At 37.1% G+C, this 25,194-nt stretch overlaps 1 protein-coding gene across 1 annotated transcript in view; it reads left to right on the top strand.

Annotated features, from left to right (window-relative positions):
- Nucleotides 1–25,194, top strand: part of LOC150076091 (cationic amino acid transporter 2-like) — a 153,669-nt gene that overhangs the window by 36,500 nt on the left and 91,975 nt on the right. Inside the window, exons 4-5 of the mRNA XM_090387257.1 lie at nucleotides 4,982–5,110; nucleotides 7,026–7,181. Coding sequence (XP_090243383.1) covers nucleotides 4,982–5,110; nucleotides 7,026–7,181 — 285 coding nt within the window. The remainder of the gene's footprint in view (nucleotides 1–4,981; nucleotides 5,111–7,025; nucleotides 7,182–25,194) is intronic.

Below are 25,194 nucleotides of genomic sequence, written 5' to 3'. Positions count from 1 at the left end.
AAATAAGTTTTCAGAATCTTCTCTTCATTCCTTTTTAAGCTTCGTAACTTGTTACTCTGTTCTCACTTGCACGCATTGTGTTACTTGCAATTTGTGTGTGCTGTGTTTTGTTATTGAATGTTTATCTTTTTTACTGTTTTAAATATTAACCCCCACTCACAAATGTTAGTGAACAGAAATATCAACTAGTTAGTATGTACATATTATAGTACATATTAATTAAGCTATGCACATAAACGTAAATTTTATTTTTATTTTGCTAACCCATGGAAAATATTCTTCCGATTTTCGTGTATAATTTAATTTTTTAATCAGTATGGTAGTAAAGTGTAAATTTGTGCTTTATATCTTTATATTTATAGCCTCTGGATAATATTCCTCCTATTTTCACTTATTAGAATCGCTGTTTAATAAAATTAAAATTCAATTCACAAATGTGATCACAATGACCGACGCGTACTACATATCGTATAATGCACAGAGTAATAATATCTTACTGCTCTGTGGTACAGTGAACGGTACTTTACTATGGCGAGTCCATCATAACGTGACTTGATCGTACAGAAAATCAATCGTAAAGCTGTATTTTTAACTATTTATGCGAAACTTCGCATAATTGGGGCAGCCGCTTAATCGGGCCAAAATGCACCAGTCCCGATGTGTCCCAAATAACCAGAATCGACTGTATATGCATAAGCACCTATTGTCTTCACCATGTCTAACCATCCGCCTGCCTCTCCAAATCTAACAAATTGACTCCCAAGGACAGATTTTCATAAAATTTTATATTTAGTTCATTCCACTTTCCATTTTGAGAAACCTTGCCCTGTTCAATCCGCTTCAACTTCTCGAAAATCTGTTACCAATTCCTTAAGGCGCCTCCGTAGCCAGGTGGGAAGGAGCAGCAGTGCGTAGCACACGCTTCTTGATTAGACTGGGGTTCGAGCCCGTCACCACCAAATACGGAGGATGCGGAAAGGTCAAGGATTGACCACCGCATATCCCGGAGCAATATGGCCTTAGTTACTAATGCTCCTAAAAACCAAATAACAATAACAAACCAATTCCTTAAATACTGATCTTCAGGTAATTCTCCAGTGGGGCAAAGACAACTTAGTTGATTTCAACCCTTCTAAAACTCAGCCTTGTCTTATATCTCGCAAAAAGGATTCTTCTGCTCCTATACTTATCTTTAGTGACACACCGATTTCTAGGCAAAATGATATTCTCTTTTGGGGATTACCCTGACTTCTAATCTCTCTTGGCACAAGCACATTACAAATATTGCTTGCTCTGCATCTAAAAAACTTGGTTTTCTCTTTCGCTCTCGGCGTTACTTTTATTCCAAACAGCTGCTCACTCTGTATAAATTGCAAATCCGCCCTGCCATGGAATATTGTTCCTACATCTGGGGTGGTGCCCCCAAAACCTCTCTCAGGCTTCTTGATTCCATTCAGAAGAGGGCAGTTAGGTTAATTAATGATTCATCTCTAACAGAGTCTCTCCACTCGCTGTCTCATAGACGTACTGTTTCTGCTGCATGCCTCTTCTACAGATACTTCCATGGGCACTGTTCTTCTGAATTGGCTTCTATGATTCCCACTCTCTCTTTCAAAACAGTCCGAACACGTGCTGCCACCAGCCAACATCCATTTACTGTCTAACTTCAAACTCACAGAACCAACTTTTCATCTTCCTCGTTTATTCATTCAACTGCCGTTTTCTGGAACAACCTTCCTTCATACGTATTTCCTGACAATTACAGTCTACAGAAGTTCAAGTCCAATGTCAACAAATATCTTCTTTTGTCTTCTCAACCTCCAACCCAAGCACGGTACTAAGTACTATAGGTTCTAATACCTCTCGTGTTTGAGTATTACATAAAAATAATAAAAAAAATAAATAAATAAAAAATTTAGAAAGATTTGTTGAGCAATCCCAATTGTCATTAAAATCAGACAAATGAAAGTCTGACAATTATTTCATTTTTCAGTGTAGTTTATATGGAAAAGAGGAATTCATATATTAAAAACAGTTCTAATGTGGCATTAATTAGATTTAGATTATCTGTGTATTGTTATATAAAACTCTTGAATGTGGTGGCACTTGGGGGGGGGAAGAGAGAGAGAGAGATGTATACATGCACACACTGTCCAGTCAAAATATTATGACCATCCCCATGTGTTAGCAATCAACCATACCACCCTCTTGATAGCACATGTATCATGATGCGAACCAGTAAATGTGATAACTGCAGGTTTGTGGCTTGCGGTCCATATGAAGTACTTGATCGATGTGGGCTAGAGGTGTGATTTGATGGACTTCAAAAAAAAAGGTTGATTGTCGGGTGCCAATTGAAAAGTGGCAGTATTAGAAAAACTGCAAATCTTGTGGCCTCTTCACAGAGTGCTGTATTTAAGGTGTTCCAAGAGTGGATGGATAGTGGACAGAGCATGACACAAACTTGTGCAGAGCCAGTAGATGGAATGGCTGACTGGAATTGTTTCCAAGACCACATCCAATGACTCCCCTCCTGTTGCCGATGACACCAAAAGTTTGCATCTGAACAGCATCACTGGATCATTGATGACTGAAAAAAGGTTGCCTTTTCTGATGAATTATGTTTCCTGCTGTGCCATGTGGATGGTTGATGGAGGGTATGGTGACAAACTGTGGAGAGGAATCATTTAAATGTCCTGGTTCAAAAGAAACAGGCAGGTGAGAGTAGTGTTTCGGTTTGGTATTAGGTGATGTTTTCCTGGGAACTTGTTGGAGCCCTCGTGAATGCTAAAAACTGTCTTTTCATTGTGGCTTATGTGCACCCCTCGTGGTAAGTGCCCTCCTGGTGGTCTGTGACTTGTTGCAGGATTCTGTTGGGTCTCTGCTTTGGTGTAGTGTGGGTCTTTGTGGGTTCCATTCCCTAGAATTCTGCTAGGGCCTTCTTCCACTCTTCTTTTCTGGATATTGTGACCTGGTTTGTTTCCACTTCAGCTGCTCTGGGTTGTATTTCTTCTTGCTGTTTATCCTCTGGTTCAATATTGTCCATGTTCTTTATAGTTGGTCTCATCCTGCTTAATTTTTTTCAAGATTGCAGGTGCTATCAGGTTCTTCATGATGATGGTCCTTCTCTGGTTTTCTGTTTGCTGAAATGAGCAGTTGGAAACCCTTCTGGCCACTTGTATAGTTTCCTTCTTTACTTAGTCATATCAGTCTCTGGTGTGGTATTTTGTAGTATGCTTGCATGAGGAATGTATTCATTTCACTGTTCCGCTTTGTGTATTGGCATTTTCTTTCTTCCTTCCTTCCTTCCTGGGTGGTCACTAGTGCAGTTGGACAGGAAGTACTTTCTGTTGGTTGGACTAGATAGCCTTGTCCTTCCCTTGTGGTAGCCACAAGGGAAGGACAAGGCTATCTAGTCCAACCCTTCACGGCTACAAGCCGGGGGTAAATATCCCCGGCTTGTAGCTGTGAAGGGTATTGTGTACGGCATGTGCGTTTTGTATGCTATAAAGAGTTCTTCTGTGTGGGGACAGTACCACTTACTCTGCTGTTTTCCTTGTAAGAATGTTGCAACTTTTTGAACCAACCCCTTTGCCTAAGGCTTGTACAAAAGTGACTTTATCCTGTGCCACACTTAATGCAGCATGTTCAATATTTCTACTTGTCCTCTTCATCCAGCTATGGAGGTGGATTTGTTTAGCTTTGTCTTTTTGTAACCAGTGGTGGGTGATAGTTATTGGAAGTGCCATTTTGCCTTAAAGCCATCACTTTGACCTTTGGGGGCAGTAGGTCAGATGGATTTACTTTTGCGTTTTTGGGCCCATCACATTGGTGGTCTGGCATTTGTAAGCACACTGGGTGCTAATTGCACGTTATCGTTGTCATCTTCATGATTATTATTCCTCTTCTCCAGAAAATGTTTGCTTTCACCCCTTCTCCACAGAACTGATCAGCTGTAAGGATGTACAAAAAAAAGCAAGAATAGTTATTTACAATATATTACAAACAATATGGTGGTTCGACAGTGTTTCACGATTTTAGATTGCATAAAGATTTGATTAATTACTTGTTACTGTAGCTCACTGATTACAGGGTATTACTTCTTAACATAGTATTACGTCTTATTCTATCTTTATCCTAGGAATTTCCTTTAGGTGCTCCCATTTTATAGTTGAAGTAAGCTCTGGGCTTCAAATAGGCTCTTCACTCTGTAATGCTTGCACCGACAGTATTTTACATGGTCTATTGCCCAGTGCATTAAAAAGGTTGACTGTTGTTTGCAAAAAAATTCTTTAGGCAGGAGAGGTTGCACAATATAGAATGCAATGGTAGGTAGGAGTTGCCATTGTTGCATCCAGCACATAGAGTAGAAATAAAGCCTTGAAGACATGGGATGCCAATCATACCGATAAGCATTTGAGAAAGAAGAAGAATATTACTGGATGCTATGTGAACTCAAAACAGGATTATATTTGGATGAGTATATAATACAGTCCTGGAAATGGTGAATGAGTTGCCCATAACTCTATTCATTCATCTTGTTGTCTGGTATACTCAGTTCCAAGGAATCTGTTTACATACAAAGGCAAGGCAGTAGGTTGGATTGAAGATGTGTAAAGTTCAGTTGGTTGTAGGCACAGCTGAACATAGATCACAACTACATCCACATTGAGTAGCCCCATCAGTTCTTGTCTAATTGCCCACATTGCAGAGTATGTCTTCATTTTCGTGGTGAAAAATGATTCTGAAATGCAAGGCCCTCATCCTGTGTCAAGCTGAAGTCTGTGTGAGATTTCACTTTCTTTATCCAATTCATTATGATAGGCTCTAATATCATTATAAAGATATATAGACATTTTTCCATACTATTCTAATGTAAAGAAATATCACATATATTGATCAAGATTTGGTAATTAATTCATTTAACATTTTTTTTTATGAAAGATTTTTAAATATTTGTTTTACCTTTGCTTGTTTTAAGGTTTGTGTTATGCTGAATTTGGATCTAGAGTGCCAAAAGCAGGATCTGCCTATGTATACAGTTATGTGACTGTAGGAGAACTAATGGCTTTTATAATTGGATGGAATCTAGTTTTAGAATATGTAATAGGTAAGTATTATCCCAGGGGCTCTCTCTCTCTCTCTCTCTCTCTCTCTCTCTCTCTCTCTCTCTCTCTCTCTCTCTCTCTCTCTCTCTCTCTCTCTCTCACACTCTCTCACACACACACACACACACACACACACACACGCACGCACAGGATAATTCAGAAATTTTTTTTGGCTGGTGCAGCTAAGCCTCAGGCTTCCTTGTGCCATATGGCTAATAATAATAATAAAATTAATTCAGATATGCATGAATATAGATGAATCACTAATTCAGCACTGCATATGATACTGTGATACAAGTATACCAAGTTTATCATTTTGTGTTGTTAATTAAAGTACAGGCATACCTCGAATAACGAATAGGATGCATTCCACGAAATTACTTCGTTAAGCGAAACTTCGTTTTCAGAGGTAAAAATACTATGGCCAGAATAGGGATACATTCCTACGTAAAGAAAATGAAAAGCTTTTTTTTCGAACAAAGAAAAGTTTTATTAAATAAATAGTCAGCTTACATACAAAGTGAAATCATATTTTAAAATATGAGTCTAAAGTTGATTGTTTATGCTCTTTTTCTCTTTCATTTAACAATTGCCTATATGGAGTTATTGCATTTAACACTGATCGCTTAACAATAACACTTCTTCCTAAATCAGGATCATTTTCACTAAAAAAATTTAAAACGTTTTCAATGTCATTTAAGCACCTTTTTAAATCTTTGGTTGTTAACACTTTTTCGGCAGGAACTTCTTTAACTTCGTCTTCATTATCTTTGTCTTTGTTGCTAACAAGGTTTTCTAAATCTTCCACTGAAAAACCATCATCTTCTGCATTCAATAAATTTCTAACATCCTCTTCATCGACATTTTCAAAACCTATTGATTGAGCCATCTGGATAACTTCATTTCTAATTTCTTGGATGTTATTTTCTTCTTCTAGTACAACTTCTGGCCATATTTTGCGCCAAACTCCATTTAAGCATTTCTTAGTGACTTCTTTCCAAGAACTATCAATGTTTTCAATTGCGTTTTTAATGGTGTAGTTTTTCCAAAAAGTTTTAACTGTCATTTCCTCTTTATCCTCTAGTTCAGTTAAACTGCTTAATGTTCGACGCAGATAATAAGCTTTAAATGATGTTATTACTCCCTGATCCAATGGTTGAATCAGGGAAGTTGTGTTTGCTGGAAGAAACACAACTTTGACAGGAATGCATGTGTCCAACGTGTTAAGATCAGTAGGATGTCCCGGAGCATTGTCTAACAACAAAAGAGCTTTTTCTTCAAAGTTGTTTTTTTTGACAATACCGTTTTACTTCAGGACAAAAGTGGTTAACAAACCAATCAGACAATACCGTTTTACTTCAGGACAAAAGTGGTTAACGAACCAATCAGTAAATAACTCCTTGGTAACCCACGCTTTTCTGTTTGCTTTCCATATTACAGGTAAATTCATTTTTATGTTACCTTTTAACGTCCTCGGATTTTCTGAATGGTAAACTAATAACAATTTTAATTTATAATCACCAGAGGCATTTGATCCAAAGAGTAACGTTTAAACGGTCTTTGGCTGCTTTGAACCCAGCAGCTGATTTTTCTTCAATAGAAATGAAGCTTTTTGTTGGTAGCCGTTTCCAGAACAAACCGCTTTCGTCAACATTGAACACCAAATTTGGAAAATTTTCACGTTCAATTATTTCCTTTAGTTTTTCTGGAAATTTATTTGCAGCTTCTCCTGTTAATTTTACACTATGAATCCTGGCCTGTTTTTTTAAATTTCTCGAACCAACCACGAGAAGCCCCAAAGGTTTCCATAATTTCTTCAGTTTGTTTAGATTTCAGGTGATTAAACTGGAATATTTTTTTTATGTTAAATGGGGCTTGAAATTTTCTAATTTTTTATATTGCTGTTCATAATTTTAGGAACAGCATCTGTTGCTAGAGGATATAGTGGATATTTGGATTCATTAATGGGTGGTATCATTGAACGTTACCTTTCCCATACACTGCCTATAAAACTTCTAGGTGTCTCTGATTATCCTGATTTCTTGGCACTGGGCATTACACTTTGTTTGACAGGTAAAAATTACTGTGTATGATATGATATTTTCAGAAATGATACTTTTCAAAGCTTTCCTAATTAGCACTTTTAGTTTTTAAATTTATATCAGAGGTAACGTTAACCGAGGTATGCCTGTACTACACCGATGAGTCAAAACATTATGACCAGCGAGTCGTTATGCAAATTGAAGAAACTGCAGGTGAACTGCGGTGTGGGTCAGGACACTGTATAAAAAACACCTGATACTGGGCTCTGTAAATCAGTGTTACTCTTGTTCTTCAGATGGGAAAGGCAGTGGACTTAAGCAAATTTGACAAAGGCCAAATTGTAATGGCCAGACAACTGGATCAGAGCATATCCAAACGGCACGGCTGGTGGGATACTCATGGTCAGCCATTGTTAGTACCTACTGAAAGTGGTCCGAGGAGGGGAAACCCATGAACTGCCGGTGAGGTGTTGGACGACCACGGCTCATCAATGCTCAAGGTGAGTGAAGGCTCTCCTGGATGGTACATAGCAACAGAAGGGCGACTGTGACACAACTCACTGGTAATTGGAATGCTGGTGATGGGAGTAATGTGTCACAACACACAGTACATTGAACCCTGCTGAAAATGGGGGCTACATAGCCACAGGCACTCTCCGAGTGCCCATGCTAACCATGGTTCACTGATGACAGCATCTACAATGGGCACGCAAGCATCGAAACTGGACCTTGAGTGATTGGAAGAAGGTCGTCTGGTCCAATGAATCATGTTTCCTGTTGCATCATGTGGATGGCTGGGTACGTGTGCGTCGTTTACCTGGGGAAGTGATGGCACCTGGATGCACTGTGGGATGAAAACAAGCCGCTGGCAATGGAGTCATGCTTTGGGCGATGTTCTGCTGGGATACCCTGGGTCCAGTCATCCATGTGCCAGGCACTCTGATGTCTCCCATCTACCTAAACATCTTTGCTGACTAAGTACATTCTTTCATAGCTACGGTCTTTCCCTCTGGCGGTGCCGTCTTTCAGCAGGATAATGTTCAATGCCACACCACCCGGATTGTTCGAGACTGGTTCGTGGAACATGAGGAAGACTTTTGAGTGTTGCCCTGACCTCCAAATTTCCCAGACATCAATCCCATCAAGCATCTGTGGTTTGTGTTGGAACAGCAACTTCGATCTGTGGTGTCTCAACCACGGACTTTCCAGGAGTTAAAGGATCTGCTGGTTACATGTTGGTACTAGATACCACAACACACATTTAGAAATCTTGTAACATCCATGCCTCACCGGGTACAAGCTGTTTTGGCTGCACGTGGAGGACCAACATCATGTTAGGTAGGTAGTCAAAATTTTTTGGCTCATCAGTGTATGTTGTTGTGATAATGTAATAACTAAAAGAAATAAGATTGGTTTATATTTAAGAAGGAAAATTAACTTTAAAAAAATCCAAATTAAGAGCCTGATTACTTCAGTTTAAATTTCTCAATATCAAGAGGTTTGGAAAAAATTAACTTAGTCATACATGCTAAATCTTTATTTGCTAATGTTTTATCTTCTCTTGATTCAGTCAGAGACTAATTTTATATGGTAAAATATAACATTAATTATTCTTGCATTTCCTTTACAGTATAATGACAATGAAAAAAAAATAATGTATATACAATAATAAAATTCACTCGATCTCTGAATCCTAATTTTTTATATTGCTGTTCATAATTTTAGGAACAGCATCAGTTGCTAGAGGATATAGTGGATATTTGGATTCATTAATGGGTGGTATCATTGAACGTTACCTTTCCCATACACTGCCTATAAAACTTCCAGGTGTCTCTGATTATCCTGATTTCTTGGCACTGGGCATTACACTTTGTTTGACAGGTAAAAATTACTGTGTATGATATGATATTTTCAGAAATGATACTTTTCAAAGCTTTCCTAATTGGCACTTTTAGTTTTTAAATTTAAACTTCATCTGATGACATCCTCTTCAGATTCTTCATTAATATGTTTTAGTCATAACTAGTTTGGTTAAGGAAGTAGTCACATCTCTCAGTATTTTGTATTTCAATCATGGATACTAGCAAGAAAACAGATATTGATAGTTTGACCTGTAAGGTCAAACTATCAATATCTGTTTGTATGTATGTTATTCTGTCCTAGTAAGAACTAGGACAGAATAACAGTAATAAGATTCTTTATTAACATAAATTGTATACAATAGTGATTCCTTACACAAAGCCAGAGGAACCTTACAATATACTGTTAATACAAGTGATTTTTTTTTTTTTCCCTGAAAAGTGATTTTTAGAAAAAAAATAAAATAAATGATAATAACAAATAACTAAATAATTATAAATAAAAACAAAAAATAATAATCAAATAGTAATTAAAACAAAAAAGGGTTACAAGTTGAGCAGAACATGAAATGACATCAGCTAATACCGGCACTTTTTTTTTTTTTTATGTGAATCCCAAACACGAGAGGTATTAGAACCTATAGTACTTAGTACCGTGCTTGGGTTGGAGGTTGAGAAGATGAAAGAAGATATTTGTTGACATTGGACTTGAACTTCTGTAGATTGTAATTTTCAGGAAATACGTATGAAGGAAGGTTGTTCCAGAAAACGGCAGTTGAATGAATAAATGAGGAAGATGAAAAGTTGGTTCTGTGGGTTTGAAGTTGGATAGTAAATGGATGTTGGCTGGTGATGGCACGTGTTCGGATTGTTTTGAAAGAGAGAGCAGGAATTATAGAAGCCAATTCAGAAGAACAGTGCCCATGGAAGTATCTGTAGAAGAGGCATGCAGCAGAAACAGTACGTCTATGAGAAAGCAAGTGGAGAGACTCTGTTAGAGATGAATCATTAATTAACTTAACTGCCCTCTTCTGAATGGAATCAAGAAGCCTGAGAGAGGTTTTGGGGGCACCACCCCAGATGTGAGAACAATATTCCATGGCAGGGCGGATTTGCAATTTATACAGAGTGAGCAGCTGTTTGGAAAAGTAATGCCGAGAGCGAAAGAGAAAACCAAGTGTTTTAGATGCAGAGGAAGCAATATTTGTAATGTGCTTGTGCCAAGAGCGATTTATAAGTTAGGGTAATCCCAAAAGAGATATATCATTTTGCCTAGAAATTGGAGTGTCACTAAAGATAAGCATAGGAGCAAAAGAATCCTTTTTGCGAGATATAAGACAAGACTAAGTTTTAGACGGGTTGAAATCAACTAAGTTGTCTTTGCCCCACTGGAGAATTACCTGAAGATCAGAACTTAAGGAATTGGTAGCAGATTTTCGAGAAGTTGAAGGTGATTGGGCAGGGCAAGGTTTCTCAAAATGGAAAGTGTAATGCAAAGTGCTATCATCGGCAAAACTATGGATAGGATTTCCAGTCAATGGAAGAAGGTCATTAATATACAAGAGGAAAAGAGTGGGGGAAAGAACTGAACCTTGGGGGACACCGGCATTAGTGGAGAAGTTAGTAGACAGAGAGCCATCTACTGTCACCCTCAGTGAGCGATCAGAGAGAAAACTGGATAACCAATTACTAAAAACAGTTGGCAAACCATAAGATGGAAGCTTGTTTAGAAGACCTTTATGCCAAACACGATCAAAAGCCTTTGAGATGTCAAGAGCAACTACTTGTGTTTCACCAAACCTTTCCATTGAATTAGTCCATAAATGAGTAACATAAGCCAGAATATCACCAGTGGATTGACACTGACGGAATCCATACTGGCGATCGTTGATCAGACGGAAGGTTTCTAGGTAGTTTAAGAGTTGACGGTTAATTGATTTCTCCATTACTTTAGAAAGAGTAGAAGTAATTGCAATGGGACGATAATTGGACCGGAGGGATTTGTCACCCTTTTTGGGAACTGGCTGGATATGAGCAAATTTCCAAGCAGAAGGAAAAACACCTTTGGAATAAGAAAGTGAAAAAAGGCGGCAAAGAATAGGAGTAAGTTCAGGAGCACAGGTTTTGAGAACAAGTGGAGAAATACCATCAGGACCTGGAGCTTTCTTAGCATCAAGGTTCATCAAAATCCTTCTGATATCCTTTTGATGGAAGACCACAGGAGGCATTGAATGGAGTGTGTTGGGAATGGTGGGAGGTGTTTTACCAAGATCATTAATACATGAGCTGGAAGAAAAATGGGATGCTAGCAGGTCAGCTTTATCCTTGGCTGAAGTGACAACAGAACCATCTGGTTTGGACAGAAGTGGGAGCAGAGATGGGCAAAAGTTGCGGCCAATAGCTTTGGCAAGAGACCAGAATGCTCGGCTACCATTAGTGCAAGAAGCAAGCTTTCTACTCTTAGCCTGTTCAAACTCTAGTTTGGACTGATTAATAACTGCTTTACAATTGTTGCGAGCTTTGGTGTAGGCAGAAAATGAAAAAAAATTGGAAACAAGCCAATTACGATATGCAACATTCTTCTCTTGAACAGCCTTAGCACATTTATTGGAAAACCAAGGTTTAGATAAAGGTCGAGATTTTAAAGTGGATTGGGGGATAAAGGATTCCATTCCTACAAGAATAATTTCGCTGACACGATCTGAGCAAATGTTGACATCAAAAGTTTTGAAACAGTAATCCGACCAAGGAAAAGAAGAAAAGAAATCTCGGTCATCCCATTTTGCATTCTTTTAATGCCAAACAACACGAGGTCGGGAATAGCCATGAGATAAAGGCTCCATTGGAGAAGAGACAATCACCAAGTTGTGATCTGAAGTGCCTAAAGGAGCTCTCACTTCGACCGTGTACTTAGAAGGGTTGTTTGTGAGAAAAAGATCAAGCGTATTGGCTGTATGATTAGGATTGTCCGGTATTCTTGTAGGTAAATGAACAATCTGTGCTAGTTCGTTAGTAATTGCAAAAGCCTCAGCATCTCGACCTGCTGGGTCAGTGTGACTAGAAAATGGAAGCCAGCTGGAGTTGTGAACATTAAAATCACCAAGAAAAAATTACCTCACTGTTAGGAAAGTTGGACTGGAGAAAGTCAAGTTGCAAAGAGAGGAAGTCAAAGAGCTCCAAGTGATTAGTGGAGTTGGGAGAATGGTAGAGACAACAGATGAATTTGACACAATGAGGTAGAGAGATTTTAAGCCAGAGAAGATCAGTGAGAGGAGATTCCAAATTGCCAAGTCTCTGACAGGGAATGTCAGAACGGACTCCAAGATTCCAAGTCTCTGACAGGGAATATCAGAACGGACATATGCACAAGTACCACCTTTGAGGCGAAGGAATCATACATCGAATAATTTGGGCATCTGAGATGAGCAGTAGTTGAATCAACCGATAACTGAGATTCTGTCAGAAAAAGTACATGGGGTTTGGCAGACTGCAAGTGGAAATGGACATGGTTGAGATTATAATTGAGACCACATATATTTGTGAAATGAATTAGGAAGTGCTTGGGAGGTTTAGATCTTTTCGCAGATAAGATTGCATACTTACATAACTATCCTTTACAAATAGAAAGATAGGCCAAGATGCCATCGTGATATGCCTTGTCTATAGTCCACAGGTCAATGTTGAGTGAGTTGATAGTGTCCAGAGTCACATTTGGGAAGTGTCTCTTGAAATTCTGTAACCTGTGGAGCCTTGAGCACAAGGAGGGGTTACTGTGGAGATGTCTGCCTGGCAAACGCAACCAACCGTGTTCCAGATGTTGATGTGATCATGCCTTTATTTTTAGCACATGGGCTCTGTGGATGTGTATTGCAGGTTGGAGTAGAGTGCAGATTTAGACGCCGTGTAGATCTGGCGTGACCACAAGTTTGGCCCACTTCAGCACCCATAATTCGAGGCCCCATAGTTTCCTGAGGCTGGTGGGTGGTGCCGCCAACCAAACATCTACGGCATATGTGCATTTTGCACAGATCTATTTTCATTCCCCAGAAGGCTCTCGGGGCTTTGGAATACTGAGCTTGTATTTGTTTTTTATAGGTGAGGTTGGCATCAAGGTTTACTCTTAGGAATTTGACACTGTCTGTGAGAGTCAGAACATTTCCTGCCAATTCCAAATATAGAGAAGATGCAGTATCGGCAGAAGTCATCTGACTTGGAGTAAAGACGAGACAGTTTGACTTCTCTGAATTAACTGACAGTCCAAAAAATTTGACATACTTACAGAATGTATTTCGGTAGCTGTTTACAGATTCAGAGGAGGTTTGTTTTTCTTGTGAGTCACCAACATGGCATTTGCATGGAAAGTAGCATACAGTATCATTAGCATACAATAGGAACACTGGAATTTGATCCATTAGTGGAACGAATATTGCTGCAAATAGCAAGGCTGAGAGAGAGAACTACCTTGTGGGATCCCTACCTCGACGCTTTTACAGACTGTAATGCCATTGCCTATGAAGTGAAGCATTCTCCTAAATAGCAGATTATTGAGAATCTCAAGCATATTTCCAGATATCCCATAGAATCTTTCAAGTAAGGCAAGAAGGGGCATGATTTGGACTGAGTCGAAAGCAGATTTTATGTCCAGAAAAATGGTGTGAAGATCTTCATTGTCATTCCAGGCATGAAGTATTTTCTGTGGTAAGGACTGTAGGCAGGTTACAGTAGATCTATTTGGCATGGCATAATGGGTATGTTCGGGCCTATGCGCAAAGATTGCAAGTGCTACATCATTATAGATGCACTTCTCGAGGCATTTCAGGAAGGGAGAAGCAATTGATATTGGCCTGAATGCATGCAGCTTCTTCGGAACTGCCACAACTCTGTACGACAACCAGCTTGAAGGCAGGCACCTGTGCATATTTGAGTATTTTGTTGTAGAGTTGAGTGAGCTCTTTGCTGGTGAAATTAGACTAAAAAGAGGTATTGCAGCAATTCCTGTGGTGGACTTGTCAGGTAGTGAATTTATTATTTTTATTAGCTGTTCTTCGGAAATTTCTGTATTACTAGTAGGTGAAGAAATATTAAGCGCTTCATTCCAAGGATATGCTTCAGACACAGTGATCTCGTTTAAAACGCAGCACATGCTCACACCATTCCTGGACACCTAAAGACAGAGGGGTGTAAGTATGACTTGTGGACCACATGCGTTTTCCCCTGGATAGCTAGCCATTCATGAAATTGTCAATAACTGATTGTTTACTCTTCTGGAAATCCATCCTTGCTTTGGAAAATTTGGCATATGAATCTTGTGAGGGTGACTTCTTGTAGGAGGCATGGGCTGCCTGTTTTTCCCTAAAGGCCCTAGTAGAATGTAGTTTGTAAAGTTATGTACCTGAATTTATTCATTTTGGTACAATTTATATAAATTTCGTAAAAGTAACAACACTTTCAGCCTTAGCTATTCCTGGAAAATCATTTGAATTTCTAATTCCTGTTTGTAACTTATGCTTTGATGAAAAATCTGTGAGACTGAAGTTTTGTATGCAGCTGGTAACTGAATGTAAGCATAGATAGTTTCCAATTGTTAGAAAAAGTTTGTTTTCTCTTCTGATATTTTGTTTGATTTTTGCTGTTTGGGAAAACTGATTCTTGTGAATTGAAATACAGTTGGTATACATTTCACATCCTTATCCATACAGCTGCAATTTCAATTCCAAAAATGTCCACTTGGTTTCCACCATTTCCAAAACCATTGTGGAATATAGAATGCACATCAGCTGAAAAGGCACAAAACAGAGCTTGGGGAATATTTTGATGATATTCTATCACAGCCAGTCTCCTAGCATTTTAAATATGCATGTGCCAATTATTTTTCCCTTCAGGACAAAAAGAAATGATGGATCCATTTTATGTTCTCTAATACCCAGTCAATTAGTCCTGAAGCAGTCTGGGAAAAATTTCAGAAAATGAAGACAGCAAATACACATCACATCCTTATAAATTTTATAAGCATTTGAACACTTTCTCTGCATAAGTTAAAATTTGTCTTCAGTTGAACAGATTGGTACATTCAGACATTTTATGATGCATTCATGTATCACTTCTTCAGAGATTGTGTGTGTGTGGAATCTGGTTATTCAGAGATTGTGTGTGTGTGTGTGTGGAATCTGGTTATTCAGAGATTGTGTGTGTGTGGAATCTGCATTTTCATGCAAGTGGGACCTTTGAAATGTTTAGTATTATTAAAGGCCAAAAGATGGAGGGATGGTAGGTTTTTGCTATGTTAGTCAAAAAAAAAATCTATACAATTTTCATATCATGTTCTTCTCATTGCCAGAAGGCAATGAGATATTGCAAACATCCAATCTGAGATGCTTATGCCACCTGAAAAGTCCATGAATCAGTACAGATCACAAGCACTGCATAAATTAGCCAAATGTTCTTAGAATTTTAAAGGACATAAAGTTAAAACCCTTATTTACCTCACCTGTTGTATAAACCTCATTGACTTGTGCAATTTTGGGAGTGGTTCTGCAAAAAGAAGGCAAAGACTGATTTTTAAAATATAATTGTGTAGTCCGACAACCACTTCAAAAGAAATGGACGTGTTGGACAGACAACTTATGTAGTTGAGACCTGCTAATTTTCGTAAAATTGGACAAATGCTAACTTATTGTGATTTCCTCTTGTAGAGGATCTGTGTTCTCATTTTGAATTTAAAATCAATCTTGTGAATTTTAACCAAATAGGATTGTATAAGCTATTAAGAAGTATTTTTTGGAATTTTAAATTTTAGAAATATATTTTAAGGCAGAAGTTCTCTCTTACCCGAGATTTTTTTCCTTCGGGAATGGCTACATCTGGGTGAGATGCGATTAGAATAGCATTTAAATAAAATACTCCTAGTAAGAGGAGAAAGGAATAATAGCAAAGTTTGATCCCAAATCCATGCATTGGGAAATAATAGAAGTATAAAGGGAGATGATTTCCTTAGGTCTCGACTACACAAGTTATCTGTCCAACGTGTCTAATAAAGTTTTGAGACTTTAGGATTTCCATAATGTGTTTTTTTTTTTTTTTTTTTTTTTACAGAGAAATGGACATGTGAACTAGGCTAATGAAAACTTTGATTTCTCCTCAGAATGATGTTAACCTGTCAATTAGGGCTCACTAAACCGGTCACAATCTTAATACTGGTACTTTGGTATTTTTAATTTATGAAACCAGGATACTGGTATTCCAAAAACAAACATTTTTCTCAATAAATTTTGATGACAATTAGGCACTACAAAGTAAGGAAAAAACAAGTAATTACTTGAATTCCTGTTTTAAATTAAACTTTTATTACAATAATAAATATTCTGACAAAAATTATTAAAAATATAGTTATTCTAAAAACAAAATACATATTGATACTGCAAATATTAATTATGTTTAAGCATCCATACTACCTGTCTGAATAAAGTGAGCTCTTAAGAAACATCTTCTTCTTTAATGCTGCCGAATGGTGTTTGCGACCTCGTTTTGATATTGTTCTCTGTCTAGCGCTGCGTGTAGAATTTGTGCTGTTGTCATGTGAAGCCAGGTGTTGATGTTATCTAGCCATGCCATTTTCGGTCTGCCTGGGCGTTTCTTGCCTTCGATCTTTCCCTCCAGGATGAGTGGTAGTAGGTGATATTTTTGTTGGTTCCTAGCGATGTGACCTAGGTATTTGCATTTTCTGCTGATGATGGTTTTGAGCAGGTCCCGTTCCGTGTGCATGTCCTGCAGGACCTGTGCGTTGGTTATCTTGGCTGTCCACGGAATTTTCAGCATTCTTCGGTAGAGCCACATTTCGAAGGCCTGGAGCTTTTTTGTAGTGGCTGATGTTAGAGTCCAGGTTTCTACACCGTAGAGCAGTATTGGCCAGATGTAGCATTTCAATGTGCGTAATTTGAGCATGATGTTCAAGCTTCTGTCGGTGAGGAGGGTTCTCCATTTGGTGAATGCCTGCCTGGCTTGTTCAATTCTGCTTTTGATTTCGGCCTCATGGTTCAGCTGGTCATCAATGAGTACTCCGAGATATTTGAAGCGGTGTATTTGCTCTAATTTTTCGTTGTTTAGTTTGATCGTGATTTTGCTTGCAGTCCTGCTGACCTTCATCACCTTTGTTTTCTTTTTGTTGATTCGTAGCCCCCATGCTTGGCTTTCTATGTCCACTTCGTTCAAGATGGTCTGTAAATCTTGTTCTGAATCCGCTATTAGTGCTGTGTCATCGGCATATCTTAAATTATTGATGTAGTGTCCGTTAACTTTTATGCCGATGTTCTTGTCAGCCAGTGTTTGGTCGAAGATCATTTCCGAATAGATGTTAAAAAGAATGGGAGATAATGGACAGCCTTGCCGGACGCCTTTTTTTATTGGAATTGGGTCTGTCAGATCGTTGTCATAGCGAAGCCGGGCTGTTTGATTCCAGTAGAGAGTTGTAATAAAGTTGATATCATTGTTTTCAAGCCCAAGTTTTCTCAGTCGGTCAATTAGGCGGTCGTGGTTTACTGAATCGAAGGCTTTCTCGTAGTCAATAAAACATATATACACGTCTTTTTGATGTTCATAGCACCTTTGTAGCAATATTTGTAAACAGAAAATTGCTTCTCTGGTGCCTAGTCCCCTGCAGAAAGATAAGAAACATAAACAATCGATAGTGTTATTGTTTAAACTGGATTTGATTTTGGTACATATTTGGTTAGCAGAAAATACCCATTTGGATTCTCTAGCTATTTCAGAATTTTTGTTGGCAAAAGAATAGATTGCCATCATAAATTTTATGGCAGCATCTACAGTTAAAAGATTTGCTTCTTTGCGGCATAGTGCATCTCCTGCAAACTTTATAGTGTAGATATAGTCGCAGATAATAAATTAAATTCATCCTCACAGAAATGAATACTGCAATCTAAATCAATTAAAGCTTTCTGAACACTATCTCAACTCAGAAAAGCTTTCAAGCATGGACAGTAAACTGTCATTGGAGGTAAATTGCTGCTATGGATAAAGGGGTGGTTGAGGGGGAGAAGACAGAGAGTGGTAATCAATGGACACTGCTCATTGTGGACTAATGTTATTAGTGGAGTCCCACAGGGTTCAGTGTTGGGTCCATTATTGTTTTCTGTATTTATAAATAATATTGTGGAGTCCCACAGAGTTCAGTGTTGGGTCCATTATTGTTTTCTGTATTTATAAATAATATTGATGATGGTATATCAAGCTTAATGTCCAAGTTTGCAGACGATACAAAAGTTGGCAGGGTTGTTAAGGACACTACTGACACTATGCTGCTGCAACAGGATCTGGAAAGATTGAGCAGATGGGCTGAGAGGTGACAAATGAAGTTTAACATTGATAAATGTAAAGTACTACATGGGAAACAGCAACCCCAGAGCAACGTATCAACTCTGTCGTACTACACTGACAGTGGTAGAGAATGAAAAGGACCTAGGGGTAATTGTGCAGGCAGATATGAAGTTCTCTGAGCAGTGCAGATGGGCTGCAAGGGTGGCTCATGGTGTCTTATCAATGATATACAGGAATTTTTCTAGCAGGGATAAGAAGGTGATTATTCCCTTATATAAGGCAATGGTCAGACCACACCTTGAGTACTGTATACAGGTCTGGGGGCCTCATTTCAAGAAGGATGTAGAGTTGCTGGAATGAGTACAGAGAAAGGCAACAAGGTTACTGAAGGGAACAAAGGGTTGCTCTTACGAAGAAAGGCTAAAGTTTTGCAAATTACAGTGTCTGGAGACTAGCACCGGCGAGGTGATTTGATTTTTTTTTTTTTTTTTTTTGATTTGGTAGTTGTTGGCGCATCGGCTTCTGTGGCCATATTGCACCTCCCAAGGTTTTTGCAGTACTTTGATCCAAGCCCGAGGCAGGAATCGAACCCGCGACCTTTGGGTTGCCGGGCAGGTACTTTACCCACTCGCTAGCCCGGTCGGCTCCGGCGAGGTGATGTGATAGAGGTGTATAAAGCCTTGAATGGTTTGAGCAAAGACAGATGTAGGATAGATGTGCGGAAATTTGCCTTTAGCCAGCGGGTAGTTGGTTGGTGGAACAGACTTCCTTCCCTTGTTGTGGAAGTTGATAGCCTAAATAAATTTAAGGCTCAGCTGGACAGGTATTTCGAACGAACGGAGGGGTGACGTGGAAGGTTTTTTTTTTTTTTTCCTGGCTGTTGCTGCATAGCTTGCTTTCTTGCATCATATGCCTTTGCTAACGCTAACTGTTCCAACGAGTCTTGGAATCCAATTTCATGACAATTTCTTTGCCAAATTCTGCTGCGGTATACTTTTGTAAATATTTATCATTTTTGGTTGGTAGTTATAAAATCATATAAATGTGATTTTATTATCTTTATGTGAATAAATCATAAACAATTATTTTTTAAATTAGTACTGAAAAATCAGTATTTTTGTATCAATACTGGTATTTGAATACTGGGGGAAAAAATGATGAGGATCCCAGTATTCAGGATCTCAGTATAGTAAGCCCTACTGCGAATGGTGCTCATGTGAATGGGCATCTCCTTTTGTAAGATAATTAGAATTGCATTTTCAGTGATTCTGTTACAGAGCACATTTATCTTTAAACATTGATGAATAATACAGTTCTGGAATAAGAACCATGGTTCTTCAGATAGAGGTGTACTTCAGTAGGATCATGCACTACGTCACTTTTACATAAATGTCTGTGACCATCTGGAAATTGAGTTTTCTGGTGGTTGGGGGTCAGGAAAAAAGGGTTTAAAAAAATTATAGTCAGAAAGAACCACTCCACTTTGTAAAACATTGACAACTTTTTAATCTGCAGAAGAGATTTGATACAGTACTAGTTACACCAGAGGTTGAACACATTTGGATAACACCAGATGTGTTCAACCTCTCTGTGGGCCTTCTTCATTAATAATAAAACTTAACTTTACTTGTACAATATCTCCTTCTCCACATAAATGTAAATTAGTTAAGCTTTATCCCTTTCTCATTGAATAAAACCCACACAGAGAGATTTTGTGGCAAACTAAAAAGTTGTCAATGTTTTACACAAAGAAGTGTTTACTTCTATCTATCATAATCCCTCAGTCTTGTAAGCCCTACTGCCAATGGTGCTCATGTGAATGGGCTTGATGATTTAAAAAAAAAAAAAAAAAAAAACATTATGAATTTTCGTATCTGATTTATACTTGTTTAGTGTAACTGTGTATGAGAAATGCCCTAAAGAGCACTGTGTACCAGCATAAAATTGATATGTATGTATCATGTTGTCTGCAATATAAATGGAATATAAAAATAATGGAAAGTTAAAATGAAGTACATCATTATAGATATGAGTTATAAAGTAATAAATAAAGAACAAAAGACATTCATGTGGTTACAAATCCCTTTATCATTACCAAGCATGTTGTTGGATCCGTTGTCAGGTAAATTATTACATAGGAGTGTTCAGAAAATATCAGAAAAGAGGTAACTGAACATCACACTAGAAGAACACCACAATATACACCATTGTACTAAATCACAATTTAAGGATAAAAATTACCAAAACCAGTGATTTAATTGAACAGAAGTATTAGAAGTCATCAAATTATAATTCCAAACTTACTAGACTAAAGCAGGTAACAGACTGTTTGTGACCCTTTTGTGGGTTACCAAAAATGTGCTATTCCAAATTTACAAAAACAAAATAAAATAAAATATTTCTAGAACAGAAAGAATGAAGCATTTTAATTTTTTTAAATATGTGTATTAAATAAACAATTTTTATGCACACAGCCATAACTAAGTGATCAGCATGAAAGTGCATGGTTATGCATGCCACTTTTAAAATTGATATTTCACAAAATGCAGTAATATTCTTGTAATCCTGAGTGTAGTTAGAAAATTCATTATTTTTTTATTTACCGACATTGATATCAGTAATCATATTTTAATTTTCATTTATTTTCTACTACAGTAAATACTCATTATTTTATAGGGTATCAGCCCTAAAGAGTACTATAAGCAGAATCTCCTTTTTGGGGCCTGTTTTACATATTTCATCAATATGGTCTGATAGATGAAACATTTTTATTTTTTTTTTTTTTGCATTGTTTATGAAGCACGTTGATTCATTGCATTTTTGGCACTGTCAACTTTTTATTTTTTCTTTTTTTTTTTCTTTTTTTTTTTTTTTTTTTGCAGGTTAACAAGAATGGAAAAAAAAAATGGTTTTTATTAAATTGAATTAAACATGTCTTGAATATTATAAACACATGATATAACATAATACAAATGCTCTGATAAATAGGAAGAGCAGTCCCAGTAATGTGAGAAACTTTGGTCGGTTTCACAAGGTGGTTGTTAGTTGGTCTCAGGTGAGGGTTGCATGGTCTTATCTCCCAGAAACTCTAGTTTTGCGAGAAAACCAGAATTTCTGGGAGTTAAAAAACCAGTGTTTTCACAGAATAAAATGGGTATGTTCTGTGGTTGATTTTCCAGCAAACAACCATAGAATATACATAATATACTAATGCCTCATAGCCTTAGTTGCTTTGGCAGTTAACAAATAACAACCCCCCCCCCTCGCAGAATCAGAATTCAAGAGGAAGGAGGTTTATATCTGGATTTATTCCTTTTTTTTTTGGAACCTTAAAAAAGGTAATATAAGTGGGAAAGTGAAATGGAAGTGCTATAGATGTTAAAAAAGGCATTTCATGATCATGGAACTAGAATAAAATAATGCTAAAAACAGTATAATGGTCAGTTATAATGAGAGTTTACAGTATATGATGAACTTGGTTGATTTTAAACAAACTTTTATATATTTTCACATGTACCCTTGTGCATAAATACAGGGTTGGCTGCAAACTATTGGTTTTTATTTCATAGTATATGTTGAACAAATTGACAGTTTGTTTAAGTGATAACTATAACTGAAATAACCTACCTATTTCCTTTATGTGTATAAGTATCAAATGGCACTTAAGTAGATGTTCCATCGTGTATATACGAGTTAAAAAGGCTCACAAGCATTTTGCCATAACACATATGAACAGTCATTCTGAAGCAGTTGATAAATTAGTGCCATAAAATTAAAGGCACATGAAATTAACAACTACTCGGTATTGGCACACTGATTGAGCTCTTTGCAACACTTGGTTTTTGTTTATAGACTTGGCACACAGTTTCATTTGTACTTTAGTTGTGTTAACATTAGTTTATGTACACGAAAGTTTTTTATAAAATTATTTTAATATTTGTTTTGATTTACAGGTCAACACAAAAGTGTTTTTGCTTTTAGTTATGAATTCCAAACTTTTACTTTTCAACCATTATTTATGAAATTTGGAACGTTGAAAATTTTCAACTTTCCAAAAATTACAGCACATTGGATGCACTCTCTCAAATATAGTTGGCATGAATATGCTAATTTTTGTTCAGTGTTGATGGATGAGACTTTCAGTACTTTCCTAAATGTAGTCAAACTTATAGTTGAACAATTTTGAACAGTTATTGTTTACTTGCCACTATATGTACAAAGGACCTGTCAGTTCCCACACAACTATTATTTTTGCTTCTGCTTCATCATTGCTAGTTTCAGTTTCATTCAAGTTTAAGATAGTGTAACGGTAAGTGTATATTTATTTTGCTGTGCAACTCATTTGTAGTGCACATAATGAGCAGAGAGTTCACCTTCTCACAGACCTCACTGAACCACATTTTGCCTGCCACTGACCTATGCAGTTGTATTGGATATTTAATACCTAATGTTTAGTAGTTTATAGCATGGATGCCTATGAATATTTAAATTGTTTTTCTTTTTGCCTAATAACTAGTACTGTTGGGTCTAAATATAAAATATCCAGTTAAGTTGCAGTTTTTATTTTCAAATTAACATCATTTGTAACCATAATAATTACATAGGCTGATTTCCATGCCCAAATTTGAGACTCAGCCCGAGCAGAAAATATTACCCAAGTCAGGTCTTGGCAAAATGACTCGGCAATATCATTTCAAACATTATTTCTACAAACATCCACACAGTCAAGATAAATCATAGACCTGTTATTTCAAATACATTTCCTTACAGCAAGGGGATATTCTGGAAATCTAGAATAGTGAGTTCATATTGGCTAGAATTCCAATAGATGCTAAAACAATGCCGGTTCGCAGACTTGACACAAAGATACACTCACCACCCTACATCTTTTTTTTTTTTTTTTTTCTTAAAAAGACATCTTTGATCTCATTGATCTTCCACCTGGGCAATCCTACTTTGGTTCAGCTTAATATAAATAGTGCCTTGCTTGCCCATTTGCTGACACATCTTCTGAAGATGTTGGATACTTTGATACTCTGTTTAATTATTGTACAAAATTTTTTTCCTTCAATTATTATCAATATAAAATGTTTTATTGTTTTGATTATTATTATTATATATCTGTTTGTTTATTTATTTGACAAAACATTAATACATGTACATGTACATAAACATATGTATATGTACACGCCTTGAGTACTGCGTACAGGTCTGGAGGCCGCATTTTAGGAAGGATGTAGATTTACTTGAGTGTGTACAGAGAAGGGCAACAAGGTTGGTGAGGGGAATGAAGGGATCCTCTTACCAAGAGAGGCTTAAGTTCTGCAAATTGCAGTGGCTGGAGACTAGACACCTGCGCGGTGATCTGATTGAGGTGTATAAGGCCCTGAATGGGTTGAGCACGCTGAATTCTGATAGGATCCTTCCACTTGTTCAGATTACGAACCTAAGGGGGCATAAATTCAAATTAAGAAAGGACAGATGTAGAATAGAAGTGCGGAAATTTGCCTTTAGCCAGCGGGTGGTTAATTGCTGGAACAAACTTCCATCTGTCGTTGTGGAAGTTGATAGGTTGAATAAATTTAAGGAGGAACTGGACAGGCATTTGGAGGGAATGGTGTGATTTTTTTTTTTTTTTTTTTGGGTGATGCTGCATAAGCTCATACACATGCTTTCTTGCATCACATGCCACTACTACTACAACATGTGTAAGTTTGAATTTCATGTTCTTAATGTTCCATTAAGAACATGAAATTCAAATGGAATTGCCATTTGAACTAGAAAAGGAAAGTGGCTATTAATTTCATGTTTATGATTGTGATGTTATTTTCACCAGAAATAATAAAAATTTTTGGTTGAAAATGTGTGAAATGCATTTTTAAATTTTCATTAAGAAATTTTAAAAAATCAGATTTAATAAGTGATCTATTAGTAAAAGATCAATATGAGGTATACTTTGATCAGAATACAAACAACCAAAAACATTTTCCAGGAGAAAAAAAGAAAAAGTTTGGCATCTGTCAGGTATCGCACGTTTATTGCAATATGGGGCACAATTTGGATTTCCTCTCTTTACTGTGTCAGTTTTTATTTTTATATTTTTATCTTCTTGCTACAGAATAAACACTGATAAGCGTTGATCATTCAGTTAATTAAAAGTTTTATGTGGTGAAAGTGTAATTTGTGTCTCAATTATCCAGGCCCACGTTTTGCCCTGTAAAACTTTGTTTTGAATTCATACTTTAATAATCAGGAATTTATTTTCTTTGAAGTAGTGATATGGGAAAGCTAATAATTGATGATGCATGCACATCTTTAAAAGCATTGCTGGATTTCATTGTGTACCCTTTTACTTTGCTTCTTCTCCTCCCCATATGTTGCTTTAATTCATTGATATTGTGGCTTTCTTTTTACCAGGTCTTACTTGTGTGATGAATTAAATCATTAACTTTACCTCCATTCTTATTTTTCTCTTTGGCACATATGATACTAATAAAAACACATTTGTTTCTGATGATATGGACCTTTTATTGTACATTTACAGTTCTAACACTTGAATCAATGTGCTGATATGTGGTTTAATCTTGCGTAATCATATTTGCACATTTTACAAATTATGGCATTCTACAGGGAACGTTTTGAAGATACATAGTGGGTCAAACTTGTGGTCACCAGATTCCAGTAGTAAATCCAATTGACAGAAATGATGAGGCTTCAAGTGAGGATAAATCCCAGAAAAAAAATAAGGTAAAATAGACGTTTAAACAAAGTTTATAGTACTATTGTAATTAAAAGTAAATTGAGTGATATTTGAAAAGTTTCTGGCCTACCATAGAGAGAATGAAGCTATTTAGA

Source organism: Mastigoproctus giganteus, chromosome 13, assembly GCF_048544385.1.
Source record: "Mastigoproctus giganteus isolate SK-2022 chromosome 13, ASM4854438v1, whole genome shotgun sequence".
Taxonomy (NCBI): Eukaryota; Metazoa; Arthropoda; class Arachnida; order Uropygi; family Thelyphonidae; genus Mastigoproctus; species Mastigoproctus giganteus.
This window is presented reverse-complemented; position numbering and strand designations above follow the sequence as displayed.